The 15,329-nt window shown below is 37.0% G+C and overlaps 1 protein-coding gene across 2 annotated transcripts in view; it reads left to right on the forward strand.

The window, feature by feature from the left end:
* Positions 1 to 15,329, forward strand: part of LAMA2 (laminin subunit alpha 2) — a 625,547-nt gene that overhangs the window by 410,649 nt on the left and 199,569 nt on the right. For both annotated transcript variants that reach the window (XM_055263701.2, XM_055263709.2), the window contains exons 23-27: positions 7,531 to 7,767; positions 9,341 to 9,484; positions 10,166 to 10,345; positions 10,455 to 10,643; positions 10,727 to 10,860. In XM_055263701.2, the coding sequence (XP_055119676.2) occupies positions 7,531 to 7,767; positions 9,341 to 9,484; positions 10,166 to 10,345; positions 10,455 to 10,643; positions 10,727 to 10,860 (884 nt within the window). The remainder of the gene's footprint in view (positions 1 to 7,530; positions 7,768 to 9,340; positions 9,485 to 10,165; positions 10,346 to 10,454; positions 10,644 to 10,726; positions 10,861 to 15,329) is intronic.

Raw genomic sequence — 15,329 nt, forward strand, 5'->3', positions numbered from 1 at the left:
GTGTATTCTGGAGTTGTTGGATGAAAACTTCTATATAGGTCAATTATCCTTTATGGTTTTTAGATCTACATGTTCTCTCAGTTACTGAGAGTGTTGGACTATAACTTTGTCTGTTTCTTCTTTCACTTCTCTCAGGTTTTATTCACATGTATTTTTGAGCAGTGATATTAGGTGCATGAACATTTAGGATTGCTATGTCTTTTTGAAAAGTTGATGCCTTTTGACATTGTGAAATGTCCCTCTTTATTCCCGGTAACATTCCTTGTTCAGAAGTGCGCTTTTTCTGTTATTTATATAGCTATTGCAACTTTCTTTTTAATGGTGTTTGTGTGGTATATATTTTTCACACCATCATCTATTTCGTCTCCCTTTTTAATATTTTAATGTGTGCTTTTTTTTTCTTTGCTGAGACAGAGTCTCACTCCATTGCCCAGGCTGGAGTGTAGTGGTGTGATCTCAGCTCACTGCACCCTCCACCTTCTGGGCTCAAGAAATCCTCTCACCTCAGCCTCCAGAGTAGCTGGGACTACAGGCACATGCCACCATGCTTGGCTAATTTTAAATTTTTTGTAGAAATGAGGTCTCACTATATTGCCCATGCTTGTTTCAAATTCCTGTGCTCAAGTGATCCTTCTGCAAAGTTCTGGGATTACAGGTGTATACCACCACGCCCAGCTTAATGTGTGTGTGTGTGTGTGTGTGAGGGAGAGAGAGAGAGTGTGTGTGTGTGTAAATAACATATATTTAGATCTTTATTTTTCAAACAATCTTAATAATTTGGCCTTTTAATTTGAGGAGTTAAATCATTTCCATTTAATGTAAATACTGGTATGATTGGATTAAGCCTGCACTTTGCTATTTGCTTTTGCTTGCCTTATCTGCTCTTGCTTTCTTTTTTTTTTTTTTCTTATTGTCCTGCCTTCTTTTGCATTAATTTGTATAACATCTTCTCTTGACTTTTGGATTATTGAAGATACCTACTCATTTTATTTCTTTGGTTTTGTCTAGGAATATATGTCTTTAACGTTCCAAAATGTACATTAAAATAATATTATACCACTTTAGATTTAGCATAAGAACCTTACAACAGTAAACCTCCAATCCCCTTTCCTATCCTTTGTACTATGTTATCATATATTTTTACTTCTATATATTATACATCTGACAATATAAGCTTATGATTTTGATTTCAATAGTCAATTATCTTTTTAAACAAGAAAAATTTATCCTATAACTATTTTCCATGTATATATCCATTCTAATGCTTTAAATTCCTTTGTGTACATTAAAATTTTCATTTCATATCATTTTTCTTCTTCCATTAACTACTTCCCTAATCTTTATCATTTTATTCCTGTTATTTCAGGTCTGCTGACAATAATTTTTTCCTTTTCTTTTTTTTTTTTTTGGTTCCAGAAAAGTTGTTTTTTGTTTTTTTTTTCCCGAAGATGTTTTTGCAGAGTATATAATCCTAAATACTGGTTTTCAGCAATTTAATTATGCTTTTTGTTTTCTTTTTGTGTGTTTAATAATTATTTTTTCATGGGAATAGTTAGATCTGTTGGCCCTGTAGGATTATAGTTTTCATCAAATTTGGAAATGAAAGTTGTCAGCCATTGTATCTTTAAATATTTTTTCGTTCTTCATTCTTATTGTCTCTTTCTGGAAATCATTTTTTGTATGTTGGGCCAATTGATATTTTCCCCCATCTCACTCAGGTTCTTATTTTTTTTTATTATTTTTGTATCTGTATTTTTTATTTCTGATAGTTCCTATTGTTAAGTGTCCAAAGTCACTGATATTTTAATGCAGCCTAACCTGTTTTTAATCCAATTGATTCTATTTTTTATTTGAAACACTGTATTTTTTTATCTTTTAAATTTCCTTTTGGACATTGTATATCTTTTATTTCTCTACTATATTCACATTTTTTCATTTATTCTTGAAAATACAATGTTTATAAACATTAGCATTTTTTAAATGGTCGTCTGCTAATTCCATCTTTTTTATTGCAAGACTATTCCTATTGACTGACTTTTTTCCTGTTTATGAGTCGTATTTTCTTGATTCTTTACATGCCTGATAATTTTTATTTGGATGCCAGACATTATATACTTTTCATTGTTGTGTATTGGATTTTATTGTATTTCTTTAAAGAATGTTGAACTTTATTCTGGCAAACAGTTTAGATAGTCACGGGTCACTTGGATTCTTTTGAAGCTTGCTTTTAAGTTTTGTTAGGGAAGATGCAGCAAAACAGTCTGAAAGCCCTTCTACTAAGCTGTGAAACTTCTGAGAATACTACCTAGTTGGTTACTATGTCCTTTACTCTGGCTGTTGAAAATATGGCTTATTCCAAGCTTTCTCTGGGCTCTAAGAATTTTTGCAGCCTGGGGTTTTCCAATGCCGTTTTCCTTCATCCCATGCATGCATCTATCAGCATTCAGCCAGTGACTCAAGGGAACGCTTCTGCACATCTCTGGAATTACCTTTCTATCTAACTTCTTTCTTTTTGAACACGTATTCTATTTGCCGTCATAAGTTTCAGCAGCCTCAGCTTCCTCAAACTCCACTCTTTGTCTCTCAACTCAGCTATAATGCGGGCTTTGGGTTTACCCTCTCTGTATTGCAGCCTAGAAATTGCCTCTGTACACTGCTTGATGTTTTTTTCCTTCTCTCAGAAATCACAGTCCTGTGCTTCCTATAATTCAATATCTAAAAACAATTGTTTCTTGGTTTGTATTTTTGCTTTATTTGGTTGTGTACTTTAACAGCTTAACAAATTTTAATTTAATCTGGGTTTGATTCCATTGGGTTGTGAAATTGGGTTTGATTCCATTGGGTTTGATTCCATTGGGTTGTGAAATATTGGAACATGATGACCAAGTGTGGTCCTGTTTGACCCTATAGCAGTACCCTATAGAGATGTAAACCTTTTTTTCCGCTGAGTTAGCACAGATGAAATGATAGATTCTAACCATCTTCACATGTATGATAAAACATTTGAACCTGGTCTAGAATATGCTGACCTAGAGGAAAACAAGCATATTGATGATTCTTCAAGGAAGTTCAGATGTCTATTGTCAATAGCATTATTAAGTTTAAAATTCAAGAGACCTACATTTTTAGAAACAAAACAATAACTCCTCAGAATTTCAAAGTGTTCTGATGAGTATGAACAATGCTATAAAGCCTATGACTGACTTTTGCATTTTCAGCTTCAAATCCAAGCATCCACTCTATCACTTGGACCCAGGAGTAAGCCCTAGGGAAACTTACTAGAGTTCCATTTTATCCACAAAATGCTGTGATATAGCCAAACTCTAATTAAACTCTTGAAATCGAAGTGGAACCTCATGTTCAAGATATAAATCAGGATAAAATACATTCCAAGTTGCTATAAAAACATAGTTATATGTTTGGTACTATCATTTTTACTGATCATTAGATAATTATTCAGTTGACTAAAGTTGATTGAATTTTTTTGATTACTTTAAAATCACCATTAACAGTCTAGATTTCTTAATCGAGAAACACTTCAGCATTATGAAGAATTACAAACAAAAAAAAAAACTCATAGAGCCTGTATCAGACAATTCTTGCATTGCTATAAAGAAATACCTGAGACTGATTAATTTATAAGAAAACAGGTTTAATTGGCTCACAGTTCTGGAGGGTGTACAGGAAGCATAGTGGCATCTGTTTCTGCTGAAGGCCTCAGGAAGCTTCCAATCACGATGGAAGGCCAAGAAAGGACAGGCTTCCACATGGCAGGATGGGGAGAAAAGCAGGGATGCCATGCACTTAAACAACCAGATCTTGCCAGTAGGCACTCACTGTCACGAGGACAGCACCAAGCCCTGAGGGATCAGCCCCCATGATCCAAACACCTCCCACCAGGCTCCACCTCCAACACTGGGGATTATATTTTAACACGAGAATTAGTGGGGACATATCCAACTGTATCAGAGTCCTCTCAAGTAATTTATTTGTGAGCATGTGTTTTACTGTTTTTAAAACTAGGATGACTTTAATTTAAATGAACAGTGATTTGAGATTTATGGCTTCCATTTATTTGTGTCATGGATAATTTCTCTGTGCTAAGGTGTGAGCATACACATCATTTGAGCTGTTATTGAAGTAGAATACGAAGCCTGCCTTCTTTCACTAGCAGGGGAATAGTGAGTAAATTCTCTATTGCTAAACAAATATTACCTCTAATTATGATTTAAGTTTGATTTTGGCCATAGTGTCATCTAAACACATGGTTAATGGTCTGATTTATTCTCCACTATAACTTCCTGAATAAACTTCCTGATTTGGAAAGGTCTCAATGTCTATTTGTACTGTCAACAATTTTGTAAAAATTCATCCTTTGATTTTATACAATTATTTGGATAATTTCATATTTTAGTTAAAGATAAAGATTCCTCACAGGATAATTTAAATTTATTATATGATTATAGTTTTGATAACATATCATAATTTTCTATTAATACCCGATTATGGCCTATTTTGTTTAAGTGAGTTAATACATACTCAAAGCAGTTGGCAAAGAAAAACTATGTAAGTGAATATGTAAGTCATCCTAATTTTGAAATTTTATTCTACATCTGATGTTCTTTATGTTACTTGGGGGTGAGGTTAGTGGGTTATTCTATGCCTTAGAAGCTTTGTCCATATTTATAATATACAAATAGTCACATTTAGATCTTTGGGTTTAAAATATCTTCTAGTAGCAGCCCCTATTGCAGCCTTTCTACTGAATAATTAGATAGAAATAATTAGCAATAATTAGATAGAAAAATACTTACCTATAAAGATAAGAAATAAAGCTAATCCTGATAATTATTTTAATATCAGAATCCAGGAAGATTTTTAACCAAATATTTGGGCATGAAAGACAATAGAGTAGGAACTGGTGATCTTAGAAATGATAATCTCATAAGCAAACTACTGTTAGCAGGAACAGAAACATAATACCCCTGATAGCGGTGGATATAAGAATTAAGCTGAGGAGGGAAAGTGTGAGATACACAGTAAGATGCAGCCAGACTTGGATCTAGGAGTTTGGCAAGGTGCTATGCATGACTTTACCACTGAGCTGTAGATCTGAGAAGGATAATAGAACAGTACCAAAAAGAGTTAAGTCACATACAAAGTGCATAAACTATATGGTGGCAAACTCAGACAGAGAGAGGTGATACCCTTTGTAATGCCAAGTCATGCTCTGCTTGGGAGACAGAAACCACACTGATTTTTTAAACAGTGAAATGGAATTGTTAACTGGTAAAAGGTTGTTGGTCACTAAAAAAGGATAAAAGAAAGCTATAAGGGGTCCCGAGTACAGGCACAGAAGAACAGCTACTCCCTCTAGGCTGAGGGAGGGAAGACATTGAGGGAGTTAAGGGCTAAGAGAGGGCATGCTCCTTCTCCCCACTTGCAGCAAATCTGAGGTTCAGAGGTCTTTGAAGAGGGCGTTGCTGTCATAGGAATGTACGGCCTATGGGTGGTCAAACAAAACCAAAAACAAACATGTCGGAGTTTGTAGGCAAATGCATGTCTATAGAAGCTGCCCACCGTTCTTGGAGGATGGGAGCATGCTGGGCTACTGAGAAGCAGACTTCAAGGTCAGAGCGTGTGTGCAGACCAAAGCTAGTCAGAAGGGTGCCTATGGAGAGACAGTGTGCCCTCCCAACTAAGGGCACAGCTGGGATTCTTTCTGGGCCACTGGGCTTCCGTGCTAAATAATATAAAAATAATGATGAAGATTTTTTTTTGTGTGTGACAGAGTCTCGCTCTGTCACCCAGGCTGGAGTGCAGTGGCCCAATCTCAGCTCACTGCAAGCTCCACCTCCTGGGTTCACGCCATTCTCCTGCCTCAGCTTCCCGAGTAGCTGGACTACAGGCGCCCGCCACCACGCCCGGCTAATTTTTTGTGTTTTTAGTAGAGACGGGGTTTCACCGTGTTAGCCAGGATGGTCTCGATCTCCTGACCTTGTGATCTGCCCGCCTCGGCCTCCCAAAGTGTTGGGATTGCAGGCGTGAGCCACCGTGCCCGGCCTAATGATGAAAATGTTAATGAAGAACCAGAACTCAGTTTGGAAGTGTGGTGGGCCGCCATTATGGACTTATTGGGTCCTTCCAGGGCCCTCTATTGACTAAGCCTATCATTCTGCCACCCCATACGGAGAAATGTCTACAGGGTCTACCTACTGTATCACAAAGCAGGGTGAATTTGGAGCTCGGAAACAGTAGATGTAAAATTGGCACAGCTGGTCCCTGGAATGACTTATTCCAAGATCCTAAATGACATTTTAGAAATTCACTTGGCATTTTTATTAAATTGCAAGAAGATATGAGCTCTGTAAATCAAGAGCAGAAACCTTTAAAGGGAGAATATAAGACAAAAAGACAAATGCATAAGCAGAAATTAAAGATGAGAGAAATAAAATAAAATTATTCAAAAGAAGTTAAGATTGCACTAGGGTAATGAAAATAAGCATTGGTGGTATGTGTATACAATAAAACTTTTCCTGTAAAACAGGAGCTGTAAAAGTAGGATACCAGTTTGAGAGGTAAATACAGCAAGAAACGTAAAACAAAGGAAAATGATCGCAGAAGACATTAGGATATTATAGACTTGGCAGAGAAACCAGAGTGATGTGCTTTAAGAATTATAGATGATCCTGAAAAAGAAAATTGATTAATTAGAACAGATGTAAAAATCAAAAACAAATCTGAAGAAGAAACAGTACTGAATCAAAACACGATTATGTTCCCAAACTGAAAGAACTCACTATGTTCCAGCAAATTGATGGAAAAAAAAAAAAAACCCCAAGCTTCAGAAAATTCTAGCAAAAATGTGAATTATGTAAATAAAGAGAAAATCGTGTATACATCTTGGGCAAGGAAAAACGTTACTAACAAAGACCTCAAATCAGAATTGTATGCAAGAATAAATGCCAAAAAACAATATACTAGATGTTACTTCTCTTCAAGCTCTCCTTGGATTCCCCAAGTCTAGTTTGGTGCCCTTTGTATGTTCACATAGCATTTTGGACTTCTCCTATTATATAATGCTTATTCTATCATGTTATGCTAACATATTTACTTGTCTCCCTCTACTAGACCGTAAGGTATGTCTCCAAAGAAATGTTTAAATGCCACAATTATAAGATAATAAGGTAAAATAACTTTGTCTAAAATTTAATCTTTGAGACAAAGAGCAGTTGGAAAAAACCCATACCCAGCCCCTCTCTACCTCAAAAAGAGAGAAAACACATTTTCTTTCTAATTCACATAGCATTATGGTTTCTGGACGATCATATATTTCCATAAATGCAGGAAGCAATTTTAATGTTTATGTTCACTGATGTTTCCCAAGTGACTAAACTATAATAGTACAAAGCCTATAACAGATACATGATTAATACGTGTTTAATGGAAGCATAGAAACATTAGAATTAAAATTTTAAGATATTTCCCATAAAGTTGTGTTAATGGTTGCTGTTTTTATCTCCTCCATAGGCTTGTAACTGCAGCACAGTGGGATCCTTGGATTTCCAATGCAATGTAAATACAGGCCAATGCAACTGTCATCCAAAATTCTCTGGTGCAAAATGTACAGAGTGCAGTCGAGGTCACTGGAACTACCCTCGCTGCAATCTCTGTGACTGCTTCCTCCCTGGGACGGAGGCCGCAACCTGTGATTCAGAGACTAAAAAGTGCTCCTGCAGTGATCAAACTGGGCAGTGCGCTTGTAAGGTATGTGCTGCTGACATGCAGCTAGGGAAAACCTCCCTCAATTCTGTTTCCATTGCTCAGTTTTAACTTCATTCAGTGTTTGTTATACCTGTTTCATTAAGCTAAACAAACAGATGGACAAAATCTCATTGCCAGACATGGAGTTTTCATTGATATGCATTTGTTGGCATAACGATAAACACTGCTTTTCTAGAACTTATTTCCAACCCAAACCCACCATTTTTTCTAGTTGGTAGAGATGATGTATTTTCAATGGTAAAGTGATTTTTTAAAAAATATATTACTTTTGCTTTGATAAGGACAATCTGGGAGGGGTGGCAGGGAAGACAGTTCTTTTAAGCATCATCAAAGAAAATCACAGCTAAATAATAAGGCTTATAAAAGCCATTTCTCCAAAAATTAATCTGCGATCGCTGTATACTAGAAAATATATTTACTGCTGTGGAAGTTTAGTAAAATTTCAACACGTATAAACGCTGTCATTACAAACAGTGACTACGTGCAAATTTCAGCCCTCATTAATATGGTTAAATGATGTAGAAAAAGAGCCAATTAAAAAGGATAAAAAGGATTTTTCCCCTCAGATAGTTCTGAAAAATCAATTCCAGGATAAATGCAGTTTAAACTGTGTCAGAGGTATCTTTTCAAGATAAAATCTATGCAAAGAGGGACAGAGGAAACAGGAGGATAAAATCTGGGGAGTGGTTGTTAAAATGGCCTTGAGAATTGAGGAAAATGGCAGTTTCTACCATCAAGGGCTTCGGCCAATACCGAGTACAATGCTGCAGTATTATATCTTGCAATTATGATCATATATTTAATACGTGTTATGTATGTATATATATTACAATAATTATATAAATTGATATTTTAACCGGCTGCCTATTTCTTACAGCTTATAATAGTACCACTGTTTAAGACTCAATGTTTTTATGTTGCTTTTGAAATTTTCATGAGTCTTTCATATAGCTCAGAGCAGAATTGTAGGAAATGTACCGGTTACATTTAAGAAACAATGTACAGGCCGGTGGCTCAGGCCTGTAATCCCAGCACTTTGGGAGGCTGAGGCGGGCGAATCACGAGGTCAGGAGATGGAGACCATCCTGGCTAACACGGTGAAACCTGCGTCTCTACTAAAAATACAACAATTAGCTGGACGCGGTGGCGGGCGCCTGTAGTCCCAGCTACTCAGGAGGCTGAGGCAGGAGAATGGTGTGAACCCAGGAAGCGGAGCTTGCAGTGAGCCGAGATAGGGCCACTGCACTCTGGCCTGGGTGAAAGAGGGAGACTCCGTCTCAAAAAAAAAAAAAAAGAAAGAAAGAAACAATGTACAATACCTTTAGTCTTATATCTGTTTAAAAATAAAGCATTTTTAAAAGACCCATGAACTCCTAACAATGAGGTTAACTACATGTGCCATTTATGTGCCATTTGAGAAGTGAGTCTAATACTCAGTGTTCTTTTGTTTTGTTTTAAAATTTTAAAAAGAGTTTGCTCCTGTTATGCATTCTCAGGGTGATTTCTCCCCTAACTTTGCCGTTATAAACTCTGAGGGTCTCTTGTCTTTCCTCAGGTGAATGTGGAAGGCATCCACTGTGACAGATGCCGACCTGGCAAATTCGGACTCGATGCCAAGAATCCACTTGGCTGCAGCAGCTGCTATTGCTTCGGCACTACTACCCAGTGCTCTGAAGCAAAAGGACTGATCCGGACGTGGGTGAGTAGGGAACTGCTGAGCCATGTAATGCTATAATGTTAGTTCCTGCTGGTGTCTTTAAGTCAGGCACTGAGGGGTAGTAGGAAATGGCAAAACATTTAAGTAACCTTTTCCTCTGTGAACATTTAGGAACAGCAAAGGGGTCACGTGCCATTAGACAGTTGGAGTAAATGTCTTTCTTATTTGTTCTTAAAAGTAGTTCACTTATTATTGATAAGGAAATAGATGCCAAGTGAAAAAGAGGAACCTTGTCTGGGAAGCATTATATTTTGGGATGGGAAGAGTGAGGGCACCAGAGCATGAATGTTGATGTGAGCTAACACACCAGTGAGAACCAGGACTTGTCACACATTGGTTCCAACCAACCTTAGGCAATCATGATTTTTGGAGTGGAAACATGTTCATTTTTTATTTTCCTTTAACTCTTTCTACATTGAAATTCAATTTGTGTTAGTGTGAAAGGCTCCAGTGTTCACAGATGTTGTGGTTTTCACTATGTGAATTAGTCAAAAAGATTTATGTCCTGCCATGCTTGCCCACTATGTGTGAGTTCTGTTGCTTGTGAGAACATCATTAGAATGGGGATACGAACTGCAGATAGACATGCAGTTCGTAACTTAGTTTTAAAGAAATGTCCAAAAGCATAAATTCAGCCTTCTGCTGTATTTTGACCCCTTGCAGGTGACTCTGAAGGCTGAGCAGACCATTCTACCCCTGGTAGATGAGGCTCTGCAGCACACCACTACCAAGGGCATTGTTTTTCAACATCCAGAGATTGTTGCCCACATGGACCTGATGAGAGAAGATCTCCATTTGGAACCTTTTTATTGGAAACTTCCAGAACAATTTGAAGGAAAGAAGGTAAGCACAAGAACTTTAATGTCAAGTGAGAACAAGATAAAATCTTGTTTTTAGAATCACACCATTTGGAGATTTATCCAATTCCTCATTCTTCTTTTTATTTTGTCAGTTGATGGCCTATGGGGGCAAACTCAAGTATGCAATCTATTTCGAGGCTCGGGAAGAAACAGGTTTCTCTACATATAATCCTCAAGTGATCATTCGAGGTGGGACACCTACTCATGCTAGAATTATCGTCAGGCATATGGCTGCTCCTCTGATTGGCCAATTGACAAGGCATGAAATTGAAATGACAGAGGTAAAGTTATTCGTTGTTTGGTGCAAAGATGCCAATGGTTTTGCATTCAGTTTCGTCAGAGTGATTTCTCTTCTTGTTAACAGAAAGAATGGAAATATTATGGGGACGATCCTCGAGTCCATAGAACTGTGACCCGAGAAGACTTCTTGGATATACTATATGATATTCATTACATTCTTATCAAAGCTACTTATGGAAATTTCATGCGACAAAGCAGGTAAACTCTAATAGAAAATATTCAAGCTCTTATTTTAGAGTCTGTAAGTAAGGTTATTGACCTACAGATATCAGATAAGAAAGATTGGTAGGTGGTTGGTTTTGCAGTACAATGATAGAAGATAAACCATGGTGGCTTCCCTGTGACCTGGAAGAAGCTACTGCCATTCATCAGAAAAGAAAAATAGCAATGAGAAGCAAGTTAAAGGGAAAAAAAAATAAGGAATTCACTGCAGACATAGTGAGTTTAAGATGCCAGTCATAAATTCAGGAGATCATGTACTGTAGGTCAGGTAAAATTAACTGTTGTGCTATAAATGGATTATAAGAGTGCTGAGAAAGCGACCTTCTTCACCCATCAAGGGAACCAGGCAGGGCCAACTTGGTCCAGTGTCCTCCAACTGTGAGCATTCTTATCTGTTCACCCCAGTGTGCCATACAATGTTGTCATTTTCCCTATGCATCATGATGAGAAATGATTCTGAATCACTTTGAAAAAATCACACAGAACAGCAAGAATGAATGCAATGTTGTCAAACCTACATGATGGGAATACTTCAAGGGAGTATTCCATGTTTTCTCATGACCCAAATTGGCAATTGAAATGAGGCTTGTTAGGTCTGACACTTAGGACCACACTGGTAACATTCATGATACCAGTGTCAGTGTCCTGGGGCAGAATTAATCTCAAACTTTTAAAGAAAGAATGTGACACATGAGCCCAATATTATGAGTGTAAACTATTATTTTCCATGAATATAATTGTAAAAAGAAGGAATAACAGTGTCAAAAGTAAAAAGATCATTGTTTAATTTGAAAGAGTATGTTTACAGAACATGGGAAAGGATTAGTAACAAGAAAAATATTAAAATATAAAATAAAGAGAGAATAACTGATAGAGGAACCAGGAGACTTCCACATCATGGGCCCTCATGGTCATATTCCTTGAGTAGAAGGTTCACCTTATCCAATGGGATAAAATGAGAAATCATACAGATTTAGGTAAGTTTCATACCATGGAGGCAGAAAGTTGAACTGAGCTCATATATGAGACCTCAATTTCTCTTTCATGTCAGTTTCTGTTACATTCTGTGAGAATATAGAATCGATATATGTTTGTAAATAGTCTTATATAATAAATTATTAGACCTGCCTAGGAAAGCAAAACAGAAAAATTATGAAGTCTCTCAATGGCCAACTAATGAATATAAAAATACTATTTTTCAAATGTTTATACCAGAATAAGCACACAAGACAGAAGAAAATCTTTTATTTCATGCAGAAGATCCATAATGCTTTTCTGATTTATGTAGAGACTTTTAGCAAAAGAGTAAATCAAGGACCAAAATTCACTTTCATATCTGTATTCCTTTGGTTTCCTTTTGATATTTCTCACTATAACAGGAGATTATTTTTATGTGAAATAATAAAAAAGCATATACTTAAAAAACGCTGTCAGCTATACTGTTAATTATTTTAGAATATCAAATGTAAATTAGGTGGCAGAAGCCATAGCAGATTTGCATGTCTTAGAAAATAGCAGGTAATTTCGTGAGTTTGCAAATAGATTATTTTGCAAATGGTTCTGTACTGCAGTAAAAGTTTGGTAGTAAACAGAACATCTTGTTAGTGGAACTGATAGAAACAATATTGTCATTCATCTTTAATTATACTTTCTTTGCTTCTCTCACACCAATTTCACCTTCCTATACTGTGACACTTTGTCTTTTTCTTTCCCCCCGTGTCTTTTTCTTTTGTCACACTGTTTTACATACCTCATCAAATGAGATCCTTTGGTTTAAGTGATCATTTTTTTGAAATTTTAGAATACATTTTTCCTAATCTCAGTAAAAACTGGGGTCATAGTCTCACAATGCTAAGAACAAATAAAGCATGTCATCAGCATTTGATTTTGTAAGGCAGTGGAATTGTGGCAAAGGTTTTTATTTTATTTTATTCTATTATTATACTTTAAGTTTTAGGGTACATGTGCACAATGTGCAGGTTTGTTACATATGTATCCATGTGCCATGTTGTTGTGCTGCACCCATTAACTCGTCATTTAGCATTAGGTATATCTCCTAATGCTATCCCTCCCCACTCCCCCCATCCCACAACCGTCCCAGGAGTGTGATGTTCCCCTTCCTGTTTCCATGTGTTCTCATTGTTCAATTCCCACCTATGAGTGAGAACATGTGGTGTTTGGTTTTTTGTCCTTGCGATAGTTTGCTGAGAATGATGGTTTCCAGTTTCATCCATGTCCCTACAAAGGACATGAACTCATCATTTTTTATGGCTGCATAGTATTCCATGGTGTATATGTGCCACATTTTCTTAATCCAGTCTGTCGTTGTTGGACATTTGGGTTGGTTCCAAGTCTTTGCTATTGTGAATAGTGCCACAATAAACATACGTGTGCATGTGTCTTTATAGCAGCATGATTTATAGTCCTTTGGGTATATGCCCAGTAATGGGATGGCTGGGTCAAATGGTATTTCTAGTTCTGGATCCCTGAGGAATCACCACACTGACTTCCACAATGGTTGATCTAGTTTACAGTCCCACCAACAGTGTAAAAGTGTTCCTATTTCTCCACATCCTCTCCAGCACCTGTTGTTTCCTGACTTTTTAATGATGGCCATTATAACTGGCGTGAGATGGTATCTCATTGTGGTTTTGATTTGCATTTCTCTGATGGCCAGTGATGATGAGCATTTTTTCATGTTTTTTGGCTGCATAAATGTCTTCTTTTGAGAAGTGTCTGTTCATGTCCTTTGCCCACTTTTTGATGGGGTTGTTTGTTTTTTTCTTGTAAATTTGTTTGAGTTCATTGCAGATTCTGGATATTAGCCCTTTGTCAGATGAGTAGGTTGCGAAAATTTTCTCCCATTTTGTAGGTTGCCTGTTCACTCTGATGGTAGTTTCTTTTGTTGTGCAGAAGCTCTTTAGTTTAATTAGATCCTATTTGTCAATTTTGGCTTTTGTTGCCATTGCTCTTGGTGTTTTAGACATGAAGTCCTTGCCCATGCCTGTGTCCTGAATGGTATTGCCTAGGTTTCCTTCTAGTGTTTTTATGGTTTTAGGTCTAACATTTAAGTCTTTAATCCATCTTGAATTAATTTTTGTATAAGGTGTAAGGAAGGGATCTAGTTTCAGCTTTCTACATATGGCTAGCCAGTTTTCCCAGCACCATTTATTAAATAGGAAATCCTTTCCCCATTGCTTGTTTTTGTCAGGTTTGTCAAAAATCAGATGGTTGTAGATATGCGGCATTATTTCTGAGGGCTCTGTTCTGTTCCATTGATCTATATCTGTGTTTTGGTACCAGTACCATGCTGTTTTGGTTACTGTAGCCTTGCAGTATAGTTTGAAGTCAGGTAGCATGATGCCTCCAGCTTTGTTCTTTTGGCTTAGGATTGACTTGGCGATGCGGGCTCTTTTTTGGTTCCATATGAACTTTAAAGTAGTTTTTTCCAATTCTGTGAAGAAAGTCATTGGTAGCTTGATGGGGATGGCATTGAATCTATAAATTACCTTGGGCAGTATGGCCATTTTCATGATATTGATTCTTCCTACCCATGAGCATGGAATGTTCTTCCATTTGTTTGTATCCTCTTTTATTTCATTGAGCAGTGGTTTGTAGTTCTCCTTGAAGAGGACCTTCACATCCCTTGTAAGTTGAATTCCTAGATATTTTATTCTCTTTGAAGCAATTGTGAATGGGAGTTCACTCATGATTTGGCACTCTGTTTGTCTGTTATTGGTATATAAGAATGCTTGTGATTTTTGCACATTCATTTTGTATCCTGAGACTTTGCTGAAGTTGCTTATCAGCTTAAGGAGATTTGGGGCTGAGGCAATGGGGTTTTCTAGAAATACAATCATGTCATCTGCAAACAGGGACAATTTGCCTTCCTCTTTTCCTAATTGAATACCCTTTATTTCCTTCTCCTGCCTGATTGCCCTGGCCAGAACTTCCAACACTATGTTGAATAGGAGTGGTGAGAGAGGGCATCCCTCTCTTGTGTCAGTTTTCAAAGGGAATGCTTCCAGTTTTTGCCCATTCAGTATGATATTGGCTGTGGGTTTGTCATAGATAGCTCTTATTAATTTGAGATACGTCCCATCAGTATCTAATTTATTGAGAGTTTTTAGCATGAAGGGTTGTTGAATTTTGTCAAAGGCCTTTTCTGCATCTATTGAGATAATCATGTGGTTTTTGTCTTTGGTTCTGTTTATATGCTGGATTACATTTATTGATTTGCGTATGTTGAACCAGCCTTGCATCCCAGGGATGAAGCCCACTAGATCATGGTGGATAAGCTCTTTGATGTGCTGCTGGATTCAGTTTGCCAGTATTTTATTGAGGATTTTTGCATCAATGTTGATCAAGGATATTGGTCTGAAATTCTCTTTTTTTGTTGTGTCTCTGCCAGACTTTGGTATCAGGACGATGCTGTCCTCATAAAA

The sequence above is a fragment of the Symphalangus syndactylus genome, chromosome 2 (assembly GCF_028878055.3).
Source record: "Symphalangus syndactylus isolate Jambi chromosome 2, NHGRI_mSymSyn1-v2.1_pri, whole genome shotgun sequence".
Lineage (NCBI taxonomy): Eukaryota > Metazoa > Chordata > Mammalia > Primates > Hylobatidae > Symphalangus > Symphalangus syndactylus.